The sequence below is a fragment of the Bufo bufo genome, chromosome 3, assembly GCF_905171765.1.
Source record: "Bufo bufo chromosome 3, aBufBuf1.1, whole genome shotgun sequence".
In the NCBI taxonomy this organism is placed as follows: Eukaryota; Metazoa; Chordata; class Amphibia; order Anura; family Bufonidae; genus Bufo; species Bufo bufo.
In genome coordinates this window covers 422,805,743-422,827,016 of record NC_053391.1, presented here as the reverse complement: position 1 = coordinate 422,827,016, position 21,274 = coordinate 422,805,743, and the positions used below count along the sequence as shown (strand labels likewise).

At 45.1% G+C, this 21,274-nt stretch overlaps 2 protein-coding genes across 2 annotated transcripts in view; one reads left to right on the top strand and one right to left on the bottom strand.

Moving 5' to 3' along the window:
- On the bottom strand, positions 1-15,577 carry ZBTB11 (zinc finger and BTB domain containing 11). The gene is made up of 11 exons (XM_040424927.1): positions 14,898-15,577; positions 13,171-13,400; positions 12,564-12,795; positions 10,165-11,333; positions 8,957-9,130; positions 7,457-7,672; positions 6,604-6,748; positions 5,799-5,916; positions 5,546-5,704; positions 4,968-5,143; positions 1-649 (listed from the first exon to the last, which is right to left on the bottom strand). Exons 1-11 carry the CDS (start codon positions 15,547-15,549, stop codon positions 144-146), a joined length of 3,777 nt encoding a protein of 1,258 aa, XP_040280861.1. The 5' UTR covers positions 15,550-15,577; the 3' UTR covers positions 1-143.
- Positions 15,506-21,274, top strand: part of LOC120995620 (ribonuclease P protein subunit p21-like) — a 21,326-nt gene continuing 15,557 nt past the window's right edge. The window contains exons 1-3 of the mRNA XM_040424930.1: positions 15,506-15,612; positions 16,853-16,912; positions 19,272-19,372. Of these exons, the coding sequence (XP_040280864.1) occupies positions 16,856-16,912; positions 19,272-19,372 (158 nt within the window). The 5' untranslated portion in view covers positions 15,506-15,612; positions 16,853-16,855. The remainder of the gene's footprint in view (positions 15,613-16,852; positions 16,913-19,271; positions 19,373-21,274) is intronic.

The following is a 21,274-nucleotide window of genomic DNA, read 5'->3' as shown; positions in this document are numbered from 1 at the left end:
GGCCGGCCTAAGAATGGTATACAAAACCAACATGTGCAAACTCACAAAATAAGTATACCATTTAGATATTTCTTTACACATAAGGGTCACATACTTTATTGGCAAGTGCTACTATGTACAACTAATTACACTTCTATAGAAGGTCATAGGACCTCAGACACCTCCACTTCCACAGTCTCAATGTGATCAGTTTCTTCCGGAAGGTTAACCCCTTGTTGCTGGGCCAGTACATAGTTAACCACTTGCATGATGTTTTGGTCAGAAAGAGAAGTCACGTCTGAATTTTGGGTGCTAGAAACATCCTCGACCGTTTCAAGCACATCTCCAGTTACTAAGACAGTCTCAATCTCCTCGGTGACAGCCCCCGATTGCGACTCTCCCGCCTCATTTGGCATAAAGCTGACGGCATGTTCAACCTGGGTTCCTTGATGGTGAAACTGTAAACTGTCCTTCTCCAACATGATTTTGCAAGGAATATAGCTATGATACTTGGTCATATGTTTCCGTAGATTGCGGGCATCTATGTAGGCTTCATTGCACTCAGGGCAAACATACGGCCTCTCTCCAGTGTGTGTTCTTACGTGGCGTTTTAAGGAACGGGCGTCGGCCCAGGCTACACCGCATGTAAGGCACTCAAATGGTTTTACCCCTTAAAAAAATAAAAATTATAATCATTTATATACACTACAAAGAATTCGAAAAAGCAGATTCTGCCCAGCCTGCAAGAGCATCACTCCACACCCCATGTCAGATCCAGCAGGAATACTTAGCATAAGGGCTTGTTCACACAAACATTTTTTGCGTTCCATATACGGAACCATTCATTTCAATGGTTCTGAAAAAAAAAAACAGAATGTACTCCGTATGCATTCAGTTTCCGTTCAAAGATAGAACATGTCCTATAATTGCCGCAAATCACGTTCCGTGGCTCGATTCAAGTCAATGGGTCCGCCAAAAAAAAAAAAAAAACAGAACACATACGGAATGTACTCTGTCTTAGGTATCCATTCCGTTTTTGCGGAACCATCTATTGAAAATTTTATGGCCAGCCCAATTTTTTCTATGTAATTACTGTACATGCCATACGGAAAAACGGAACAAAACCAGAAACACTACTGAAACAGATCCGTTAAAAATGGCCCACAAAAACACTGAAAAAGACATACGGTCATGTTGAACGAGCCCTAATGTTGCTGAGGGGATAAAAGAACGTTTTCTGAGCTTTAGCCGCATCAGCCTTCAGAAAGAAAATTATCGTCAGAAACACGCTGCTGGCGGCTTGGGTGGTTTTTGGGGGTGATAGGTTCCCTTCAGCTGTTTTAAAGTGCGTAAAAAAAAAACTTCAAAATACAAGTGGATATAAAAAGTCTACACACCTGTTAAAATGCCAGGTTTTTGTCATGTAAGGGTACTTTCACACTGGCGTTTTTCTTTTCCGGTATTGAGTTCCGTCACAGGAGCTCAATACCGGAAAAAAACTGATCAGTTTTATCCTAATGCATTGTGAATGGAAAGCATTCCGTTCAGGATGCATCAGTTCAGTCTCTTACGCTTTTTGGCCAGAGAAAATACCGCAGCATGCTGAAGTTTTCTCTCTGGCCAAAAATACTGATCACTTGGTGGAATGCCGGCATTAATTTCCACTGAAGTGCATTAAGTGTTCCGGCAAAACGGATCCGGCTTTACCGTCTGCGCAGACTTTTAAAAATGCCAAAAAATATTAATACCGGATATGTTTTTCCAGATGACACCGGAGAGATGGATTCAGTATTTCAATGCATTTGTCAGACGGATCTGCATCAGGATCCGTCTGACAAATGCCATCAGTTTGCGTCCGTATTGCCGGATCCAGCAGGTAGTTCCGGCGACGGAACTGCCTGCCGAAATCCTCTGCCGCAAGTATGAAAGTACCCTAAAAAATAAATCATACCATGACAAATTATTTTAGAATTCCGCCTTCAGTGTGACCCATAATCTGTACAATTCCATTGAAAAACAAGCAAATCATTTAGAGGGGGGAAATAAAAACAAAACTAAAATATTTTCGTTGCATAAGTGTGAACACCCTCTTATAATTGGCTAATTCTGGACACAACCACATCCCCAATCAGTTTCTGTTTAGGAAAAAATAAATGATGGTTTTGCAGGCAAGTTCAGTCAGTTTTGTCTGCGATTGTGTTCAGTTTTTGATGCATTTTCACACACATGAAAAAAATGAAAAATATATTATAAATTACATCTCCTAACAACCATCAGTGAAAGACGCATTGCATCTGGATACTATCCGTTTTCCACGCAAGCCCCATTCATTTCTATGGAACCACAGATGCGTGAAAAACGCTGAACTGTTACATGAAAATCCAGACGGAAAACGTGCTCGTATGAAAGATGCCTGGGGTGACTGCAGGGCTCCAGATGGCGACCAGAATGGTCGCCAATGCGACTTAGAATTGCAAAATGGCGACAAGACTTTGTAGTCTTGTCGCCATTTGCGCCTAGATCCTCCGCTGCTCTGCCTTATTCACACACGAGTTAAACTGACAGTAGACACAGGGTCCCCTCATTGGTGGCAGTTTCTGATCGGAGCCCCAGCAGTGTAATCCTGGGGCTCCGATCGGTTACCATGGCAGCCAGGATGCTACTGAAGCCGTCCATGGTCAGCTCCCTGCTGCTGTGTGTACTGTGCCCAGGGCAGCAGGGAGAGTGTGAGATCCTAGTCGCCCTGATAGAGCTCTATTAGGGTGAATTAGGACAAGGGATGAAAAGATGAAAAATATCGCCGTAACAAAAAACAATTAAAGAAATTTTAATTTGCCATTTTTTTGTCACCTTGTCCCGACAAAAAATAGGATCAGACTGTTCTATTATTGTTCAGACCATAAAATGCCGAACGCACGTGGCTTTTTTGGTGTTTTATTTTTTTTCTCTCGTGGTATTGAGTATCACAATACTTTTTTTATAGTATTGAAATAGAAAAAATTTGGGTTAGGGTTAACCCTATCGTGACAACCCTAGGTAAGACATATCTTATTTTTTTTATTATACCATAATTCTATGTATTTTAAATTTGGCAACAAAATTTTTCAGGTTAGGCTCCTTGATGTTTTTTTTTAGTCTGGAGCACTGGACTGTCATTGTGAGCCCCATAACGTTTTTAAAGTTATTTCTATAGAGCTGCGTGGGGGCTCATTTTTTGCAGGACAGTTTTTATTGATACCATTTTGGAGTGCGTACGACTTTATGATCACTTTATTTATTTTTTAAACCAGCCGTTTGTGGACCCGTTCACCTGAATGTGTCCATGATCTGCAAGCTTCAGTCCTTACCACAAAAAAATAGAACATGTTCCATTTTTTGTGGTGCAGAGGCACCGACTGAAATCCCCAAGAAGCGCTCCGTATCACCGCAGTACAGGCATGGCCTGCAAGTGTTTATGTGCATGAGCCCTAAAACAGTATTCCGGCTATATGAAGTTATCCCCTATCCAAACGATAGTTATCCCCTATTAGATCGGTGGAGGTCCTACTGCCAAGACCCCCACTGATGGCGAGAACACGGACCCCTTACCAACTGCAGCCGCCCCCAAATCAACTAAGTGACTGCCACTCCTTTTACCTCTATGCCCCCCCCCCCCGCCCTATATATTGTTCCTAGAGTCGCCACTGTGGACAGTTACTACATTTTAGATAACTTTGATGTATGAAAAGTATCTGCAGTATACTGATTGAGATTGGCTGGGGCCACATGACAACATCTCATCTAATGATTGTCAACGGTGTCACAATGCAATACGCGGATATACTATGATGCGCGAGTCGCAAAAATCCAGACCTGATGGATTTTATGTCACTGGTCGCACAGGATGTTAAATGTTAGTTGCCTTATTCTACTTCACAGGGCTTGTATGCCAAATAATATAAGTAGATGGAATTAGACATGTCCTTTTTGTATCACCTTGGGGGAGGGGGGGGGAGTAATTACACAAAGAAAACAAATCACTCACAGCGCCTAATTATGCCATAGTTTTAGGCCCCTTTCAGACGGGCGAGTTTTCCGCGCGGGTGCAATGCGTGAGGTGAACCCGCACTGAATCCAGACCCATTCATTTCTATGGGGCTGTGCACATGAGCGGTGATTTTCAAGCATCACTTATGCGTTGCGTGAAAATCGCAGCATGTTCTATATTGTGCGTTTTCCACGCAACGCAGGCCCCATAGAAGTGAATGGGGCTACGTGAAAATCGCAAGCATCCGCAAACCAGTGCGGATGCAGTGCGATTTTCACGCATGGTTGCTAAGATGACAGTCTATTCACTATTATTTTCCCTTATAACATGGTTATAAGGGAAAATAATAGCATTCTTTAATACAGAATGCTTAGTAGAAGGTCAATTGAGGGTTAGAAAATAAAAAAAATTAACTCACCTCCTCCTCTTGATCGCGTAGCAGCCGGTCTCTTCTTACTTCTTTAATCATGAGCTGCCGGCTAAAGAAACTGTGGTGACGTCACATCACATGGTCCATCACCGTGTTGATGGACCATGTGATGAGCTCAGTGAACGTCACCACAGGTCCTTTGACAGGTCCTGAAGAAAGAACAGGAGACCGGCAGCTACGCGATCAATTGGAGGAGGCGAGTTAATTTTTTATTTTTTTCTAACCCTCAATTGACCTTGTACTAAGCATTCTGTATTCAGAATGCTATTATTTTCCCTTATAACCATGTTATAAGGGAAAATAATTACATCTACACAACACTGAACCCAAACCTGAACTTCAGTGAAGAAGTTCGGGTCTGGGTACCACATTCAGTTTTTTATCACGCGCGTGCAAAACGCATTGCACCCGCGCGATAAAAACTGAACAACGGAACGCAATCGCAGTCAAAACTGACTGCAATTGGGTACCTACTCTCGCGGGTTTGCCGCAATGCACCGGGACGCATCCGGACACGCTCGTCTGCCTTACCTTCGTGATTGTTCACATGTCTTCTGAACTCTCTCAGCTGGGTGAAGGCCTTTCCACAGTGGTTACAAACTCGCTCAATGTTCCTCTTGATTCTTCCTTTCTTGCCATGGGTTGCCTTATTAACGTGTCTCCTGAATAATGACTTCTCATAGAACTCCTTTCCACAGATATTACACCTAAGAGAATGAAAATGGGTAATTGCAGGAAGATAGTTGCCGAGACCAAATACATGCAGAGGAACACGGAGATATAGCTACAGGCATAGCCAGATGAAGGGAGAAGAGAGGCTGAAGGTTTCTATCTATTCAGGACAAGTGTCTAAGTCAGGGCTCATGCCAGCGACCATCTTTAAACAGGATAGCACACTGACCCACACAATTTGGTGGGGTCATGCACACTTTTCAGATCTGCTGGTCCTATTGCTGTGGATGAGAAAAGCCCATTCTATTGATGGGAGTAAAACAAACCAAAAAAAAGGAATCTACACAAAAGCTATCCATTTTGCTGTGGGCCGAACATAGGATACGGCCATATGCACGAGACCTCAGTGTTACCTTGGATTAGGAGAATATCCTCACCTATATGGCTCTGTAACTGAATGGGATTTCACATGTGAATACCAGTCCTTCTTCCAGCTGTAACACTTCCCACAAACTTCACATTCAAAGGGCTTGACACCAAGGTGCTTGTTCATGTGCTGCTGCAGATCCCGTGCTTCAGAGAAACTTCTCTCACACCTAGATCAAACACGGATGTCCTTCGTGTCAGCTGAGTGGTCACTAACGGAGCTCTGGTTACTGCACAATTGGTGAGAAAAGAGACTTCACTTACTGTGTGCAGTGATATGCTCTAACTTCAGGTTTAGGCCTGTGCTTCTTCAGATGTTTACTAAGGCCAGATGCTCGGTGGAAAGTTTTTCCACATACTGTGCAAAGATACTTAGTTTCACCTACAAAAAAAAGTCAGTAAAAATATTGAGAGGAAGGTAAGCACAAGACAACATGCACATATTAAAGGGAACCTGTCAGCGGCAAAAAAAACACCCCAAACCGCCAGCAGTGCCTTCAAGTAGCCGGCAGTGCGTTTCCAAGGATTTTCTTCCTGCAGTCAGATGCGGTAAAAGCAGGAAAAACGTTATTTTATCCCCTGAGCGTGCCATTTTCGAGTCACTCTTGAAGTCAAGGGGGCAGCGGCCTCCTTGCTTCAAGTCAAGGTAACCATGCCCCCTTCACTGTGACTGACAGCGCTTATGCCCGACAGCCAGGTGTCAGTCACAGCGAAGGCGGCATGGTTACCTTGACTTGAAGCAAGGAGGCCGCTGCCCCCTTGACCTCAAGAGTGACTTGAAAATAGCACGCTCAGGGGATAAAAGAACGTTTTTCCTGCTTTTACCGCATCTGACTGCAGGAAGAAAATCATCATTAGAAACACACTGCCGGCTACTTGAAGGTATTGCTGGCGGCCTGGGGTGGTTTTTGCCGCTAACAGGTTCCCTTTAAAGGGTCGTACTGCTTTTACTGAATGAAATCAGGATCCCCACCGGTAAGCTAGAGATTATCGGTCCTGAGGATAGGCCATCACTTAGTAAAAGGTGGACAACCCCTTTAATGCTGGACAGAAGGCATTCATGACTTACCTGTATGTGTGCTCACGTGTTCCTGCAGACTGCGGTTTGTCACAAATGACTTGTCACACAAGTCACATTTGAACTGTTTTTGCGAATCATGTAAAGCCTGGTGCATCTTCAATCCATGCTTATGAGTAAATGTCTTCTGACAAATCTTAACACAAAAAAAAAAAAAAAAAAAAAACAGATTATGATTCCTTCTAAAAACAATCTAGTGACAAAGACTCCAATTCCACCACTGGGTCACTTTCTTTTGCAAAGTAATTTTCATAAAATCACGGTTAAGCAGCTCCTACCCAAGACTGGAGTCCACTCAATAAAATAGAGATTTTTCAGACTATAAGATGCACCCCCCAGGTGGGGGAAAAGTGGCAGTGTGTCTTATAGTCCAAATGCTAATGACTACTTCTATTATGGACGTGGTCATCAGCATCCATGAGGCACAGCGAGGTGAGGGCAGCGCTGCCACCCCCAGTCTTCTCTTCTGAGCCCCGCTGTGTCCTGACCACGCACAGCATCAGGACATTGCATAAAAAGATAGGACACCATAATCTCAGTGCCATACTCGAGGGATCTAGATGTAATGCCCATTCTGCCATAAATAACACCATGACCTGGTAAAACGTATAACATTCACACATACATAGAGATGAACAGAAGTCTTTTTAGCTTAATGAATCAGAGCCCATCCCTAGGACTGACAGTGCAGAGAAAGTAGGAACAACCTAAACCACCACGAGAGAAACTGGATCCAGAACACACAAATCTGGATATAGAAAGAACTGGCTGTGTTCTCCACAATTTGACCGTGTGCTCTGGCAACACATTATCAACTGAATTTTCAATACTGCCCCAAACTTACCTGGCATGCATGTGGCTTAACGCCAGTATGCTTGAGCATATGTAACCTCAAAGAACACATTTTTGGGAGGGTTCTTCCACAAATGTCACATATATATTGACGTTTGGTCCTTCCTTTGATGGCTTCTGTCTCTTCAGCAGCTGGCTCGGTTTTACGAGAGTGTCTGATCAGATGGGTACGTAATGAAGCCCTGTACTGGAACTCCTTCTGGCACAACTACAAGACAGAAAAATATATATACAGCACGTGGACAAAGATATCGACAAACTATACACGTTTTATTTTTCTCATGTTGCTTATATTTCTTTTTTGTGTTTACTACCCTTTACGAGGGCCTAGCTGCACCAATCCTGTGGTTATGCCAACCATTGGCATTACAGGTGGGCATTTAGATGAATGGTTGTTCAGCTGGGGTCCCTCTCTAAAAGTCTGCATACCCCAACAGGGGTTATAGCCCTTAGGAGACTTTTCGGCCCCTCTCACATGAGCGAGTTTTATGCATGGCGTGATGTGAACGCATGGCGCCCGCACTGAATCCAGACCCATTTATTTCAATGGGTCTGTGTACATGAGTGTTTTTCACGCATCATTTCTGCATTGTGTGAAAACCGCATCATGTTCTATGCGCCATAGAAGTGAATGGGGCTACAGTGAAAAACGCACTTCATCCGGACGGTTGCTAGGAGATGTTGCTTGTAAAAACGCATCAAAACTGATTGCACCAGTGCGGAAAAAACACTGAATGCAATCGCAGACAAAACTGACTGAACTTGCTTGCGAAATGGTGCGAGTTTCATGGAACGCCCCCTGACACAATCCGTATTATTCGTATGAAAGAGGCCTTAATGGACCACTTTAAATGGCCTCCTATACTGCTACAGCAAGACGTTTCATTTTTCCTGAAGCTTAACATGAGTATGCTTCAGCATATGGAACCTCAAAATGCACATTTCAGGAAGAGTTCCTCCACAAAATTCCTGTCTCGGTTTTACAGGAACAATAGGGAGAGACGATCATTGCATAAATAGACATAGAGGTGGGTAAGGTCTCATGCCCACTACCATGATGTCTGTGTCCGTATGTGCGTTCTGCAAAAGATAGAGCTTGTCCTATACTTGTGCGCAAAATGCGAACAGCGGACCCACTGAAGTCACAAAGAAATGCATGTCAATGTGCAGAAGATTTACACGAGTTTCTGTGCATTTTTGCCCCAAACCGCACCAAAAACTGCAGTTTATAACAGCAATTTTTGGTGCTGATGTCAAAGTATAGATGGATCCGGTCAGCACACAATCCTTATATGTGATGGAGCGGGAAAGGAGAAATCTCCAGTAACACACTTGGCTGGTACTGTACTACATGCGCATTAACTACGTGTGCAAGTACACTAATAGTGTTCACCCGAGTGGTCATGCAGCCATGAATAGAATCCGACAGGACTACAAGCATTATCTAAGTAATTATAATGATAGGACTGTTATCCAGACCTCTGTGACTTACCGGGCACTTGAATTCTTTAACACAGTCATGCTTCATGCTGTGCATGATCAGGGCATACTTGCGCTGAAACACCATCCCACATTCCTTACACTTGTGCTCCTCTTCTACCTTTGGGACTTCTTTTTTGGGCGGCAGCATTCGCTTTTTACCTCTCTGCACCAATTTCCGAGCAGCCTTTAAAAGATGAAAAGGTGAATGTGCATTTTAGCCTACTTTGGCATTATCTAGAATAGGAATATTGTCATTTTTAGCCACATCAAGCACCACAACTGGTGGCTTCAACTCTGAGAAGTCTATACAACACAACTGCATAATGTATGCAGGAAAGAATAGCCTTCCCAGAACGCACCGCAACACAGAATAGAGAATAAAAACCGCTCCTGTCAATGGCTGGATCAGTAGATTAGAAGGAACAATCTTAACCGTACATGTAGATTTAGCATTATATTCCTGTCTGTCTAGGACAGATGCACTAAAAAAGGCAGGCATGAAAAGAAATGGGGCATACATTTGTTAGGCCATTTAACCCATAGATTTAAAGGGGTATGTTAAGGCTACTTTCACACTTGTGGCAGAGTGATCCGGCAAGCAGTTCCGCCGCCGGAACTGCCTGCCGGATCCGGCAAAACGTATGCCAACTGATGGCATTAGTAAGACTGATCAGGATCCTGATCAGTCTTAAAAATGCCTGATCAGTCAGAAAAATGCATTGAAATGCCGGAGCCGTCTTTCCGGTGTCATCCGGCATTTATTTTTTGTTCACCTTTTTTGGGGTCAGCGCATGCGCAGACTGGAAGGACGGATCCGGCATTCAAGTTTTTTGAATGCCAGATCCAGCACTAATACATTCCTATGGGAAAAAAATGCCGGATCCGGCATTCAGGCAAGTCTTCAGTTTTTTTGGCCGGAGATAAAACCGTAGCATGCTAAGGTTTTATCTTTTGCCTGATCAGTCAAAAAGACTGAACGGAAGACATCCTGAACGGATTACTCTACATTCAGAATGCATGGGATATAGCTGATCAGTTATTTTACAGCATTGAGCCCTTTTGACGGAACTCGGTACCGGAAAAGAAAAACACAAGTGTGTAAGTACCCTAACACAGATGTACTCAATATATTCACTAACATCAGACCCTGTCCCTAGTGGGGTTCGCAATATGATTTCCCCGTCTTCCACATATCCAGAGAGTGGAAAGGCAATTTACCTGCTGAACTGCAGACTTGAGGATTGATTTTCTATTGAAGTTCTTCTTTTCTTTGCCCCTGTGCAACTGTATGTATCCACCTTCTCCAACAGAGCGCTCTCGTAGCTTGCTTTTATAAGGGTCCATTTCTGAAGAGCCTGGACTCTCAGATGGTGGAGTATCTGTTCCAGAAGACTGATCGTCTACGTTTGAGGCCTTAGCTCCGTCATCAGCGGTTCCTTCACTAGATGCTTTATCAACAACATCTGGGATTGTTGGTTGAGAGGTACTTCCTTCAACAGCTGCTGACTTTGAAGATGTGGGCAGCTTACCACGCTTCCTTTTCAGGCTCTCTTTAGTCTTTGATTGGTGTTCTTTATCCTCATTAACATCTACATTCATGGCCTCATCTACACAAGGTGAGCCTTCTGCAGCCAAAGGAGGGGTGTCTTCTGAGGATAAGGCATTCCTAGTTAAATCTGCCTGTTCCTCAACAACACTTTCATGGACAGGAATCTCCTGAGATTCTGATCCTTGGATATTAGTCAATGTTTCTGAGGGTTCAGCGCTAAGCTGTACTTCCGATGTAATAACTTCTTGAATTATTTGTAGAGTTTGCTGCGGTTCGACTGATGACACATCAATGACTGTCGGAATAAGGACCGTCGGCTGCTGGTCTGATGTGGAATTCGATATGAAAATTGCTGTGGCGCCATCAACAGAGCCAAACTGGGCGCCGTCAACAGAGCCAACTGGAATCCCACGGTCATTGGTCAGCTGTAGCGTGGCTTCCACTGACAGAGTCGTTGAAATAGCATTTGGCGGGGAAGCTGTGCTTGCTATTACCTCTTCTGCGGTTTGACATTTCACATTTTCCAAGGTTATAATCTGCTGGCCACTTGCCACCTCTTTCACTACAGACAATTTTGGCGTGCCTACAATCCCTGTCTCTTCCACGTGGACCACCTGCACATCTGCTTCTGAAGCTACGGTCTGAACGTCTCCTTTCTGATACAATGTGAGCTGTTTTTCTTCCATTTGTTTATGCACCAGTTCACAGATTTCTAACACTTCATGCATGAAGAGATGCCGCGCGAGCATTACGAGGTCAGCCATGCTGCAGAAATCAAAGCGCAGCTCGGAGGTGTACACAAATTCCAGCAGTGGCAGGAAACTGGCCTTGCAAAATCCTAGAAATATAGAAAAAAAAATTGAACATAAATAGTAATAGAAGATAAATGCAAGATCATGTCTTGCAGAAGACATCGACTTCTGATCTAGAACTAACTGCTCTGGGGTGAATTTTCTATTCGTTTTGATCCTGTGCATCTTGGCCATGTTCTTTGAGACAACCCATTTTGAGTGGTTGTCGCAGATTTCACTGTACTCTATATGTTAAAATGGACCAGTCACCTCTCCTCCTGACACGGAGGTGCTGGTCTAAAACTTTCTTTTACATTCCCCTATTTAGATCGTGCAGCCGAACTGTACATTGTCCCGAATTTTGTAGGCCAAAAGCCAAGGAGCGGCAAGTCTGTTAGTGTGCTGTCCACATTTGGATATCTGTTCCGCAAAGATAGAATATGTCCTATTCTTGGCCGCAAATGCAGAACATGGATCCCCTCAAGTCAATGGGTGTGCAAAAAAAATAAAAGCAATGCAACATGGATGTCATCCATATTTTGCAGACCGCAAAATACATACAGTCATGTGATTGTAGCCGCTTCAGTGGCCCCTTTCGGATGTGGCACCTGCATAGCACCCAGCCTGACCTGACACTGTGTATTACATGATACCTGGCTAGAATGTGCACTAAGGATTGACAGAGGTCCCAGAGACCAGGTCCCCCCAGACAGTAAGTGACGGTACATCCTAGTAACAAGCCATTGATTACTGTCTTAAAGGGGTTGCATCATTTCAGCAAATGGCATTTATCATGTAGAGAAAGTTAATACAAGGCACTTACTAATGTATTGTGATTGTCCATATTGCCTCCTCTGCTGGCTGGATTCATTTTTCCATCACATTATACACTACTCGTTTCCATGGTTACTGCCACCTTGCAATCCATCAGCATGGCAGTGCTTGTCCACTATGTGAAAAAAGCGCTAGACTATGTGGCTCTCAGTGTCCCGGTCACCAGAGAGGCTGGCACTTTTTCCTATAGGGTGCAAGCATGGTCACCGCTGCTCGATTACAGGGTGGCCGTAACCCCTAAAACGAGCAGTGTATAATGTGATGGAAAAATGAATCCAGCCTGCAAAGGAAGCAATATGGACAATCCAAATACATTAGTGAGTGGCTTGTAGCAACTTTCTCTACATGATAAATGCCACTTACTGAAGTGAGACAATCCCTTACAACAGCTAAATACGGTACTTAAACCTACAAGTTTTATGGGAACCAAGTCAAGATTTTACCTGAAAGATCCACAAAAGCTTCGTGGCTAGAGACGGCTCCTTTTTCAATAAAGAGCTCTCTGAAGTACTCGCTGCTGGCCGCCAGGACGGACTTATGGGCCTTGTACTCCTCTCCTTCTATGAACAGGGTCACATCACAGAACTGGTTGGCAAGCCTCTGCTGGTTTAACTGATTCAGTACTGCCTGGCCATGCTTAAGAGAAGACTGCTTCACTATGCCTTTACTGTCCACCTGAGGGGAAACATACAACACATCCTTAAAATGCAGGAAGTCTGTGCATGATCGAATCTCACCAGCATTCTGGACTATTATCTGCTGTAACAGACAACCCCCCCACCTACGTTAAACCAACACTGAAAGTGGGGGTATAGTAGGAGAAGAACGGGGATCTGGGCTTCTTATGTGCAGTACTACTCCTATCCTTGGAACCAGATCAGTGGGGATAGCACTCCCTACAATAAGCTGACTGGTGTGGCCCAGTGTAGTACGCCTTGTAGTGGCTATGCCTGGTACTGCAGCTCTGTCCCATTTAGTCAGCTATACGGAAGTCCTGCAAAACTCCTTTAAAAAAAGCACAAACAATAAAACAAAAACGAGAGCACGTACAAAAACCAGTTCGTGCTTTGCCACTGGCTTCTTTCTTGAAGGTTTAGGATCTGCATTTGCTCCAGATGCAAAGTTGCCTTGTTCCTCATCCGTTTCATTGCCATCCAAGCACACCTCGAGCCCAAACTCCTCCAACATTTCGGAGGGATCATTAGAAGAACGTGAGCGGTCAGCCTTTTCCTGGCATTTACTGCATTTCTTGATGTAATCCTTCATTTCTTTCAAAATACCTGCAAATACAAAATAATTAAAGATTGTGAGATATTAAGAAAAGGGGACGTCCTGCCTATTTTAAAGGGCATCTGTCAGCAGATTTGTACCTATGACACTGGCTGACCTGTTATATGTGCACTTGGCAGCTGAAGACATCTGTGTTGGTCCCAGGTTCATATGTGCTGCATTACTGAGAAACATGAAATGTTAATATATGCAAATGAGCCTCTAGGAGCAATGGGGGCGTTGCCTTTACACCTAGAGGCTCTGCTCTCTCTGCAACTTCTCCACTTTGATTAACAAGACCAGGTGTGATCACATGTACACTGCCTGGCCCTGTCAAAATGGAGAGGGCAGAATCTATAGGAGTAAGGGTAACGCCCCTGTTGCTCCTAGGAGCTCATTTGCATATCTTCCACACATTTGCTGACAGACGCCCTTTAAAATAGGCTGGACAACCCCTTTTATTAACCAAATTGTCATCACATGTCCACCCTGTGCTGTCCGCACCTGTGTGTCCGTCCAGCAATTACGGAATTGTCAGATTTATTGTTAGTTCTGCAGACAAGAATAGGCATTTCTACTATGAAACATGCAGCATGCACGCGGTCCATATCTGTACTTCACAAATCCACGGTTTGCGGACCGCAAAATGCATGAGGCCTAAAACATATATCCAGATGACACAGGAGCCCTCACTTCTAATAGGTGATGGTCACAGCTTATCTCTCCCCCCTCCCTGCACAACGACCTCTACAGGTCACAGAGAATGCATATTGAAGTCTATTGTGTCTATGTCCAGACTGGAGAAAAGAGGTTTAGATATCTGGTTGTGATGGATTAGAAGAAATCTAGGCGACGCGTGGCACATGCCAGGATATACATCATTATAGGACGACACCAAAATCCCAATGTTTTACAGCATCTTGATTGGTTACAAGCGGGTATGACAATATGAGCATTTATATGTGGAGGTCCCGTTCTGACAGTCGCCTCTACTGATGTCTGATATGTCTACACTGCGTTCTTGTGCGATCCGTCAGGGATCAGCAACAACGCTTCAGTTAGGATAATAGAACACAACCGGCTGCATCCGTTATGAACGCTCTCTAAAACCATTACGTCAATGGGAGCTGGATCCGTTTCTAGTTGCGTCGAGAAAACGGATCGCAGCTTGCAGCGTTTTTCTGTCTGGTATGGGAACGCAACAAAACAGAATGCATTCCGTCCCCATTGACAATGAACGGGGACAAAACTGAAGCGTTATCCTCTGGTATCCAGATCCTCTGACGGATCTCGAATACCGGAAAGGGAAAAAACGCAGATCTGAAGGTAGCCTCAGTGGGAGATCACATGGAAGTTCTCAGATAATCTGAGAAGTCAGGTCAAAGCCTTGTCTCACCAAGTGGCTTCCAGATGCCAATCAGAAAGCTGCTTTCACTTTGTGGCCCGTTCCACTGAAAGCTCGATGCTGATTGGTTGCTACACTACTACCACTGTAACCAAGTACGCACCTCTCCACCAGTAGCTCTGGGACAGCAGGTGCCATGTCTGGTGCCGGGTCAGGTGCTCCCCTCCCGCCCCGATGTGCGCCTTCTCCAGCAGCCCCTTCCTGCGCTCGGACTGCAGCACCACCTCCAGCTCGGTGAAGCGCTCCTTGTCCCGGTGCCGGCGCTGGTAATACAAGGTGCCGGACCGCACCACGTAGCAGGCTGCAGCCTTGCGGATCTTGCGCTTGACATTGCCCTCGGTGCCCGGGGCATAGGGCTCCCGCTCGTTAGTGAGGTAGCGGAGGATAGCAAGGTAGCTCTCCTCATTGGACATCCTCTTGCAGGCGGAACTCACTGACAGCTCCACGAGGAACTGCAGGTATCGGAACGTCTGGCCAAGGCACTTCTCACGGAAAGACAAAATGGCTGCTGCACCACCGGAAGTGACGAACTCTCCATGGGCGGGGTCACAGTTTTTATTTACAATGTGTCTCCAGTGGTGGGTGCTGGTTTGTACCGCGGCGGCCATTTTATTGGAGACCAGTTTCGGTATTATTTGAGCGAGCGTGGACCCTCCTCGCCTGTGTACAACAATGGACGTGTCTGTATAAATATGGGGGACGTTTATAGATCCCTTGTCTGGGCACGAGCCTGAGTAATTGAGGACAAGGGCCATTCGGGGTGCTCTTTATTGCAGACGCTCATGCTGAAGTGTGTGCCGCCTGACAGGAAGTAACAGGTTTGTGAAAGAGTTATGACAACTGGCTAAAGCTGTCTTTATAACAGCCAATCACAGAGCAGCTTTAATTATTTTTATGTTGCTTGAAAAATGAAAGCTCTGCTGTGATTGGTTGCTATGGGCAGCAGACTGACCCTAAACCCTTTGATTTTTGGCTGGGTTTTTACCATCTGTTTAATGTATACAAAAAACTTATATGTAAAACTGATTCCATACAGTGTCATCCTTTCACCATAGAAAAAAAAAACTGTATACTTTATACTGGACTGTGCAGGGTACAAGAATGTGGTGTTCTGCGTTTTTGTATCTAGGGATGAGCGAACTTGTGTTTTTCAAGTTTGGCTATTTTCACACTTTTGTTTTGGGCGGATCTGTCATGGATCTGCAAAAACGGATCCGTTACACTAATACAACCGCATGCATCTGTCACGAACGGATCCGTTTATATTATCTGTAACGGATCCGTCATGAACTCCATTGACTTACTATCTATTGTGTCAGAGAACACGGATCCGTCCCCATTGACTTACATTGTGTGTCAGGATGGATCCGTTTGGCTCTGTTTTGTCAGACGGACACCAAAATGCTGCAGGCAGTGTTTTGGTGTCCGCCTCCAGAGTGGAATGGAGGTAAACTGATGCATCCTGAGCGGATCCTTATCCATTCAGAATGCATAAGGGCAAAACTGATCCGTTTTGGGCCGCATGTGAGAGCCCTGAATGGATCTCACAAGCGGACCCAGAAACGCCAGTGTGAAAGTAGCCTTCGTCGTACAAGGTTCGGGTTATCTAAGAATTCCGTTATAGATTCTGTTTCCACGGACAATAGCTTTTGTGGTCTGTGTTAGTGGAATCCATAATGGATTTCTCAGATAACCCGAACTTTGTACGCCGAACTTGAAAACACAAGTTCGCTCATCCCTATTTGTATCCTTTTTCCCCCCCTAAAGTATATGTCAAACAGAGGCATAAAACGTAATTTAAACCCACCATCAATAGTACATTTCAGAAACCTGTGTTGCTTAGATTATTAGCTAATTGCTTTTCACAATAGTTTTCGGCTCCATACAGAGTTGCAGATTGTAACGGACATTGTGTGACAGTAGTTCTGTAACTTCCTGTAGGGAGGGGTACGGTATCCTACACACATCTGTGGTGTAAATGACAGATACAGTCCCCATTATTCTACCTAATTGTATGAATTTGATGACGTTAGATAACGTGTCTTATTATTGTTGTAGAAGATGGCAAATCAGATTAAAGACAAAGAAGCTTTGCAGAGGCTGAACTTCCTTTACCAGGTAGGAGTACCTCATGGCTCGTTCATATGCCAGCATCATGGGTGCCACATGCATTTGCTGTCAATGGCAACAAATCAATAAGTGATAGAGGGAGATACAGGGAATCAAGAGTGCTAATTTAATGTGGACCAAACAGGTCATTTTAATGGCTTGTCCCGGATTAAACACACCTAGGTTGTAGAGGAGGAAAAGCAGAAAAAATCTTTTTCATCAGACCTCAGATAGAAAATCACTGAATGTATTTACCGCTAATGCTTCCAACGGCACCGCCACTCTGCACATCCAACCGCTCCTTCTTGCGCTGCGCTTTGACCCGACGTCGCACAGCATCAGATCATAGTCCGCGCCTACTAGGGATCGACCGATTATCGGTTTTACCGATATTATCGGCCGATATTCAGGATTTTGACAGTTATTGGTATCAGCATCTATTTTGCCGATGTACCGATAACATATTGGGAACACAGATCGCACTGCTCTCAGCGCTCTCCGTGTTCCCTCAGCAGCACAGGGGAGAAGGAAGCAGTGTCTCCTCCCCCTGTGATGCTGCTGCCGCCGATAAGAGGAGAGAGGACAAGGGGAGGGGCTGTGGCCGCTGCGCCACCAATGAAGATAAGTCTTTCATTAATTCATATACAGGAGGCGGGAGCTGGCTGCAGAATCACATAGCCGGCTCCCGACCTCTATGAGCGGTTACTGCGATCTGCGGTAGTTAACCCCTTAGGTGCCGCAGATCGCAGCTACTGCTCATAGAGGTCGGGAGCCGGCTATGTGATTCTGCAGCCAGCTCCCGCCTCCTGTATATGAATTAATGAGAGATTTCTCTTCATTGGTGGCGCAGTGCGCCCCCCCAAGCCCCCCAGTATTAATCATTGGCGGCGCAGTGCGCTCCCCCACCCCCATCCCAGTATTAAAAACGTTGGTGGTGCAGTGCGCCCCCCCCCCCCCCCAGTATTAATCATTGGTGGCAGTGGCCACAGGATCCCCTCTCCCCTGCTCCTCCGATCGGAGCCCCAGCTGTGTAATCCTGGGGCTCCGATCGGTTACCATGGCAGCCAGGACGCTACTGAAGCCCTGGCTGCCATGTTCAGCTCCATGCTGCTGTGTGCACAAAGCACAGAGCAGCAGGGACAGTGTGAGATCCTATTCACCAAGGGTGAATAGGACAAGGGTTCTAGTCCCTAAGGGGGCTAAAAGTTAGTAAAAAAAAAAAAACACAAAAATATTAAGTATAAATGAAAGAAAGATTTACAAAAAAAAAATACACGTTAACAATAAACATTAATTTTCAGCAGATTTGTGTAGGAAATATATATTTTTTTCAAAAATGAAAATTCCCAGAATATCTGTATAAATTATCGGCTATCGGCCTGAAAGTTCACAAATTATCGGTATCGGCCCTAAAAAATCAATATCGGTCGATCCCTAGCGCCTACATCTTGATGCTGTACGTAGTCAGGACATTGCAGCACAGGCCCAGAGAGGACCTGGGAGAGGTGAGTACAGTCAGCTTTTCTGATCCTTAGCTGTGTCATGTCACCAGCACTCTGACCTTCCAAATAAAACTGCATCTTACTCTGTAAGTATAATTCTTCTGCTTCAGAAGGCAGGCTGCAGGCATTAGATAAAATGGAATGATTACTGGAAAACCCTTTTAAGATTGATTCTTAAAGGCGTTGTCTCATCTCAGACAATGGTGGCATATCCCTAGGTTATGCCCCCATTGTCTTATAGGTGGGACCCGCATCTATATCGGAAACGGAGCCCCTTTAAAGTGGTTGCTGGATGACGCCGGTCTGGCCACCACCAAACGCTCTCCCCATGGAAGTGAATGGGAGCGCACGGCGCGTGACTGGCCACCACTCCCATTCACTTCTATGGGCCCTACTGAAATATCCGAGCCGTCCTCCACCGCTTTCGGGCTCCATTCTTGATATAGGACCCCCACCTATCAGACAATGACGCTGCTTTGAAAAGAGGCAAGAAAGACAAAAAATATGATGTGTCCTTCATCTCATATTTCTCATAAACCTTCAGCTGACATCTAGTATTTTGTGACTCCTACATGAAAATGGCAGTGATTCATAGAAGTCTACCACGTGTCTGTCCCTTTTTGGTTTAACTTTTCATCTTTTTTTTTCACATTATGCGACATCTGTCCTCTTGTACCTATAGCCATGTTCGGTATAGATGGGGGATGGGCTTTCAGAATAATTCCCTCTGGGGAACCTTAATGAACCCCGGTGTGGCTCTGTGCTCTTATGTGAAAATCAGCAGCTATGTCTCCACAGATCTCAACCTTTTCTGCAGGCGTCTTTAAATAGGGACTAATCTTACAAAACAATTTCATCTCTCCTAGGCTGCACATTGTGTTTTAGCAGCAAACCCGGAGAACGTGGAACTCGCTCGATTCTACTGTCATACAGAAAAAACTATTGGCAAACGTTTAGTGCTAAGACAGTAAGTTTACTCTCTTTGAAATGTTAGAAGGCCGCACTATAGATTGCAAAAACATGCAAGTTAGTGGATGTTTTCTATTTTTTTCTTACATTAAAAACCTACATTCAGTGTCTTGCAGTTCTGCGTAATATATTCAATTAAAGGGGTTATCCGATATCTAAAATATCATGGTTTACCTGCTGGCCGTCGCTATGGGAATATTCCTTACTGCTTCCTTCCTTAATGTTCAATACTGCTACGGCAATGACACATTTTCCAGGACGTCCTCCATGACAGCACCACATAATGGATGTCTCCCCGCCCACTATTGGGACAGGAAACAGAGGTTAAAAGTCCCACCCACACACAGAAACACACACACAAGTGTTTTTCCTGTCCCAATAATGGGCGGGGCAGAGATGAGGTCTCTAGAAGTTTGGACCAGGGCAGAGGTCTGGATCGGGGGGCATGGTCCTCTCCTTCCTCCTCTGACGCCCGGCTAAAACCCCCTAAACTGGGAGTCCCTTAGCTTTCCCAGCCCTTCCGGTACCTAACTGCCAAGTGGCTGGTTTAAGGTCAGAAGATACGGAGGCCACGGGCTGGGGGAACTGTAGCCGCAACCACGGTGAGGCTCTGGGCTCCAGGCTTCCTCCTCCTCATCGCGCGTAATTGCTGGGGCCGCAGGAGTCAGGAGTGCAGCGCGTCTGACGTCACTTTCCACCAGGGAGGGCGGCCGGAAGTAAGATGTGGAACGAAAGAGCGCTCTACACAAGGCGCCCGGAAACAAGGCGGCCTCCTACAGCGTTTTTCATGGCGGGGGACGATTGAGGCCTGGCTTACCGGCCTCATGTCCCATCCGGTTGATGCTCTTAGGACGATTCTCGGAAAGGAAGAGGAGGGGCATCGCGGCAACAGGAGGGGTAAGTGCCGAGGGCATTTAAACCAGAAGGGGGTTAGCAACAGGGTCCTTATAGTATGGATTCCTCCAGCTCTATTCGGAGAGGGCAATCCCCAGAGCCTCCTGTCCAGGGTCATGTAAGTAGAAAACCAGACTTGGTTAAAAAAAAAAAAAAAAGTTGCTCGTCATGTTTCCTAGAGGGACAAAGACTACTCATAAGGTGTGGAACCTTAAAGGAAGCCTAAAAGATGTGCTACCTGCAAAAAAAGCTTCAAGATACATATGCAAAAAAATGATGAGCGGATTGTATCAATTAAATAATGAAGGAAGAACAGCCTTCTCTCTTAAAGGACCTTAGAGAAATTATAAGGGAAGAAGTAAAAGCATCTGTGCCCTTGTACCCCCTCCAATTATCGGTCATACCCGAGAACCAAGAGACCTAGAGAGGTCTTAGTTTCCGACTCAGAAGATATGGATATACAATATACTCAGTCAGGCGAAGGAGATGAAGAAGAAATAGATTCTTTACCCTCCGCACCCTATGATGAGCAGCGAAAATACTGCTTCTTATAGGAGGGAAGGGATGCAAATGAGCTCTTACCAAGCTCTGCCTCTAATGCCACAATGTAAGGCAGCTATCCTATAAGTCAATGTTTAGCTCTTAAAATAAGCCTTGAGACATGACTTGGATATTAAATAAGCCAGCATCTCATCTGCAGACAGCTGTTTCTGGGTGTTTGCCCCTCATCAGTGCAGAGCAGAGAGTACTGGCTTAACTGGGTGAGAGGCCTGGACTAGAGTGGCTAGGAAAACAGCTATTTCTTTTGAAGATTCATCACAGCTAAAGGAACCAATGGATTGAAAAGCGGATGGTCTCAAGAAAAATGTGGGAAACATCGTCAGCCTTAGTCTCTACTAACATTGCCGCTACCTCAGTGGCGAGGTCCATGCTTTTGTGGTTGTCCCAGTTGGAAAACCATTTAAAAATTGTGACTCCCAGGGAGGATCTACTGTAATCTATTCCT

Excerpts from the sequence above, each read along its gene's own strand:
- ZBTB11 (XM_040424927.1), bottom strand. The coding sequence starts at position 15,549 with ATGGCCCTTGTCCTCAATTACTCAGGCTCGTGCCCAGACAAGGGATCT. Across the intron at positions 6,749-7,456 it reads TTAAGCCACATGCATGCCAG|ATTTGTCAGAAGACATTTAC; the intron begins GTAAGTTTGGGG and ends TTTTGTGTTAAG. Across the intron at positions 5,705-5,798 it reads AGAGCATATCACTGCACACA|GTGTGAGAGAAGTTTCTCTG; the intron begins GTAAGTGAAGTC and ends TGTTTGATCTAG.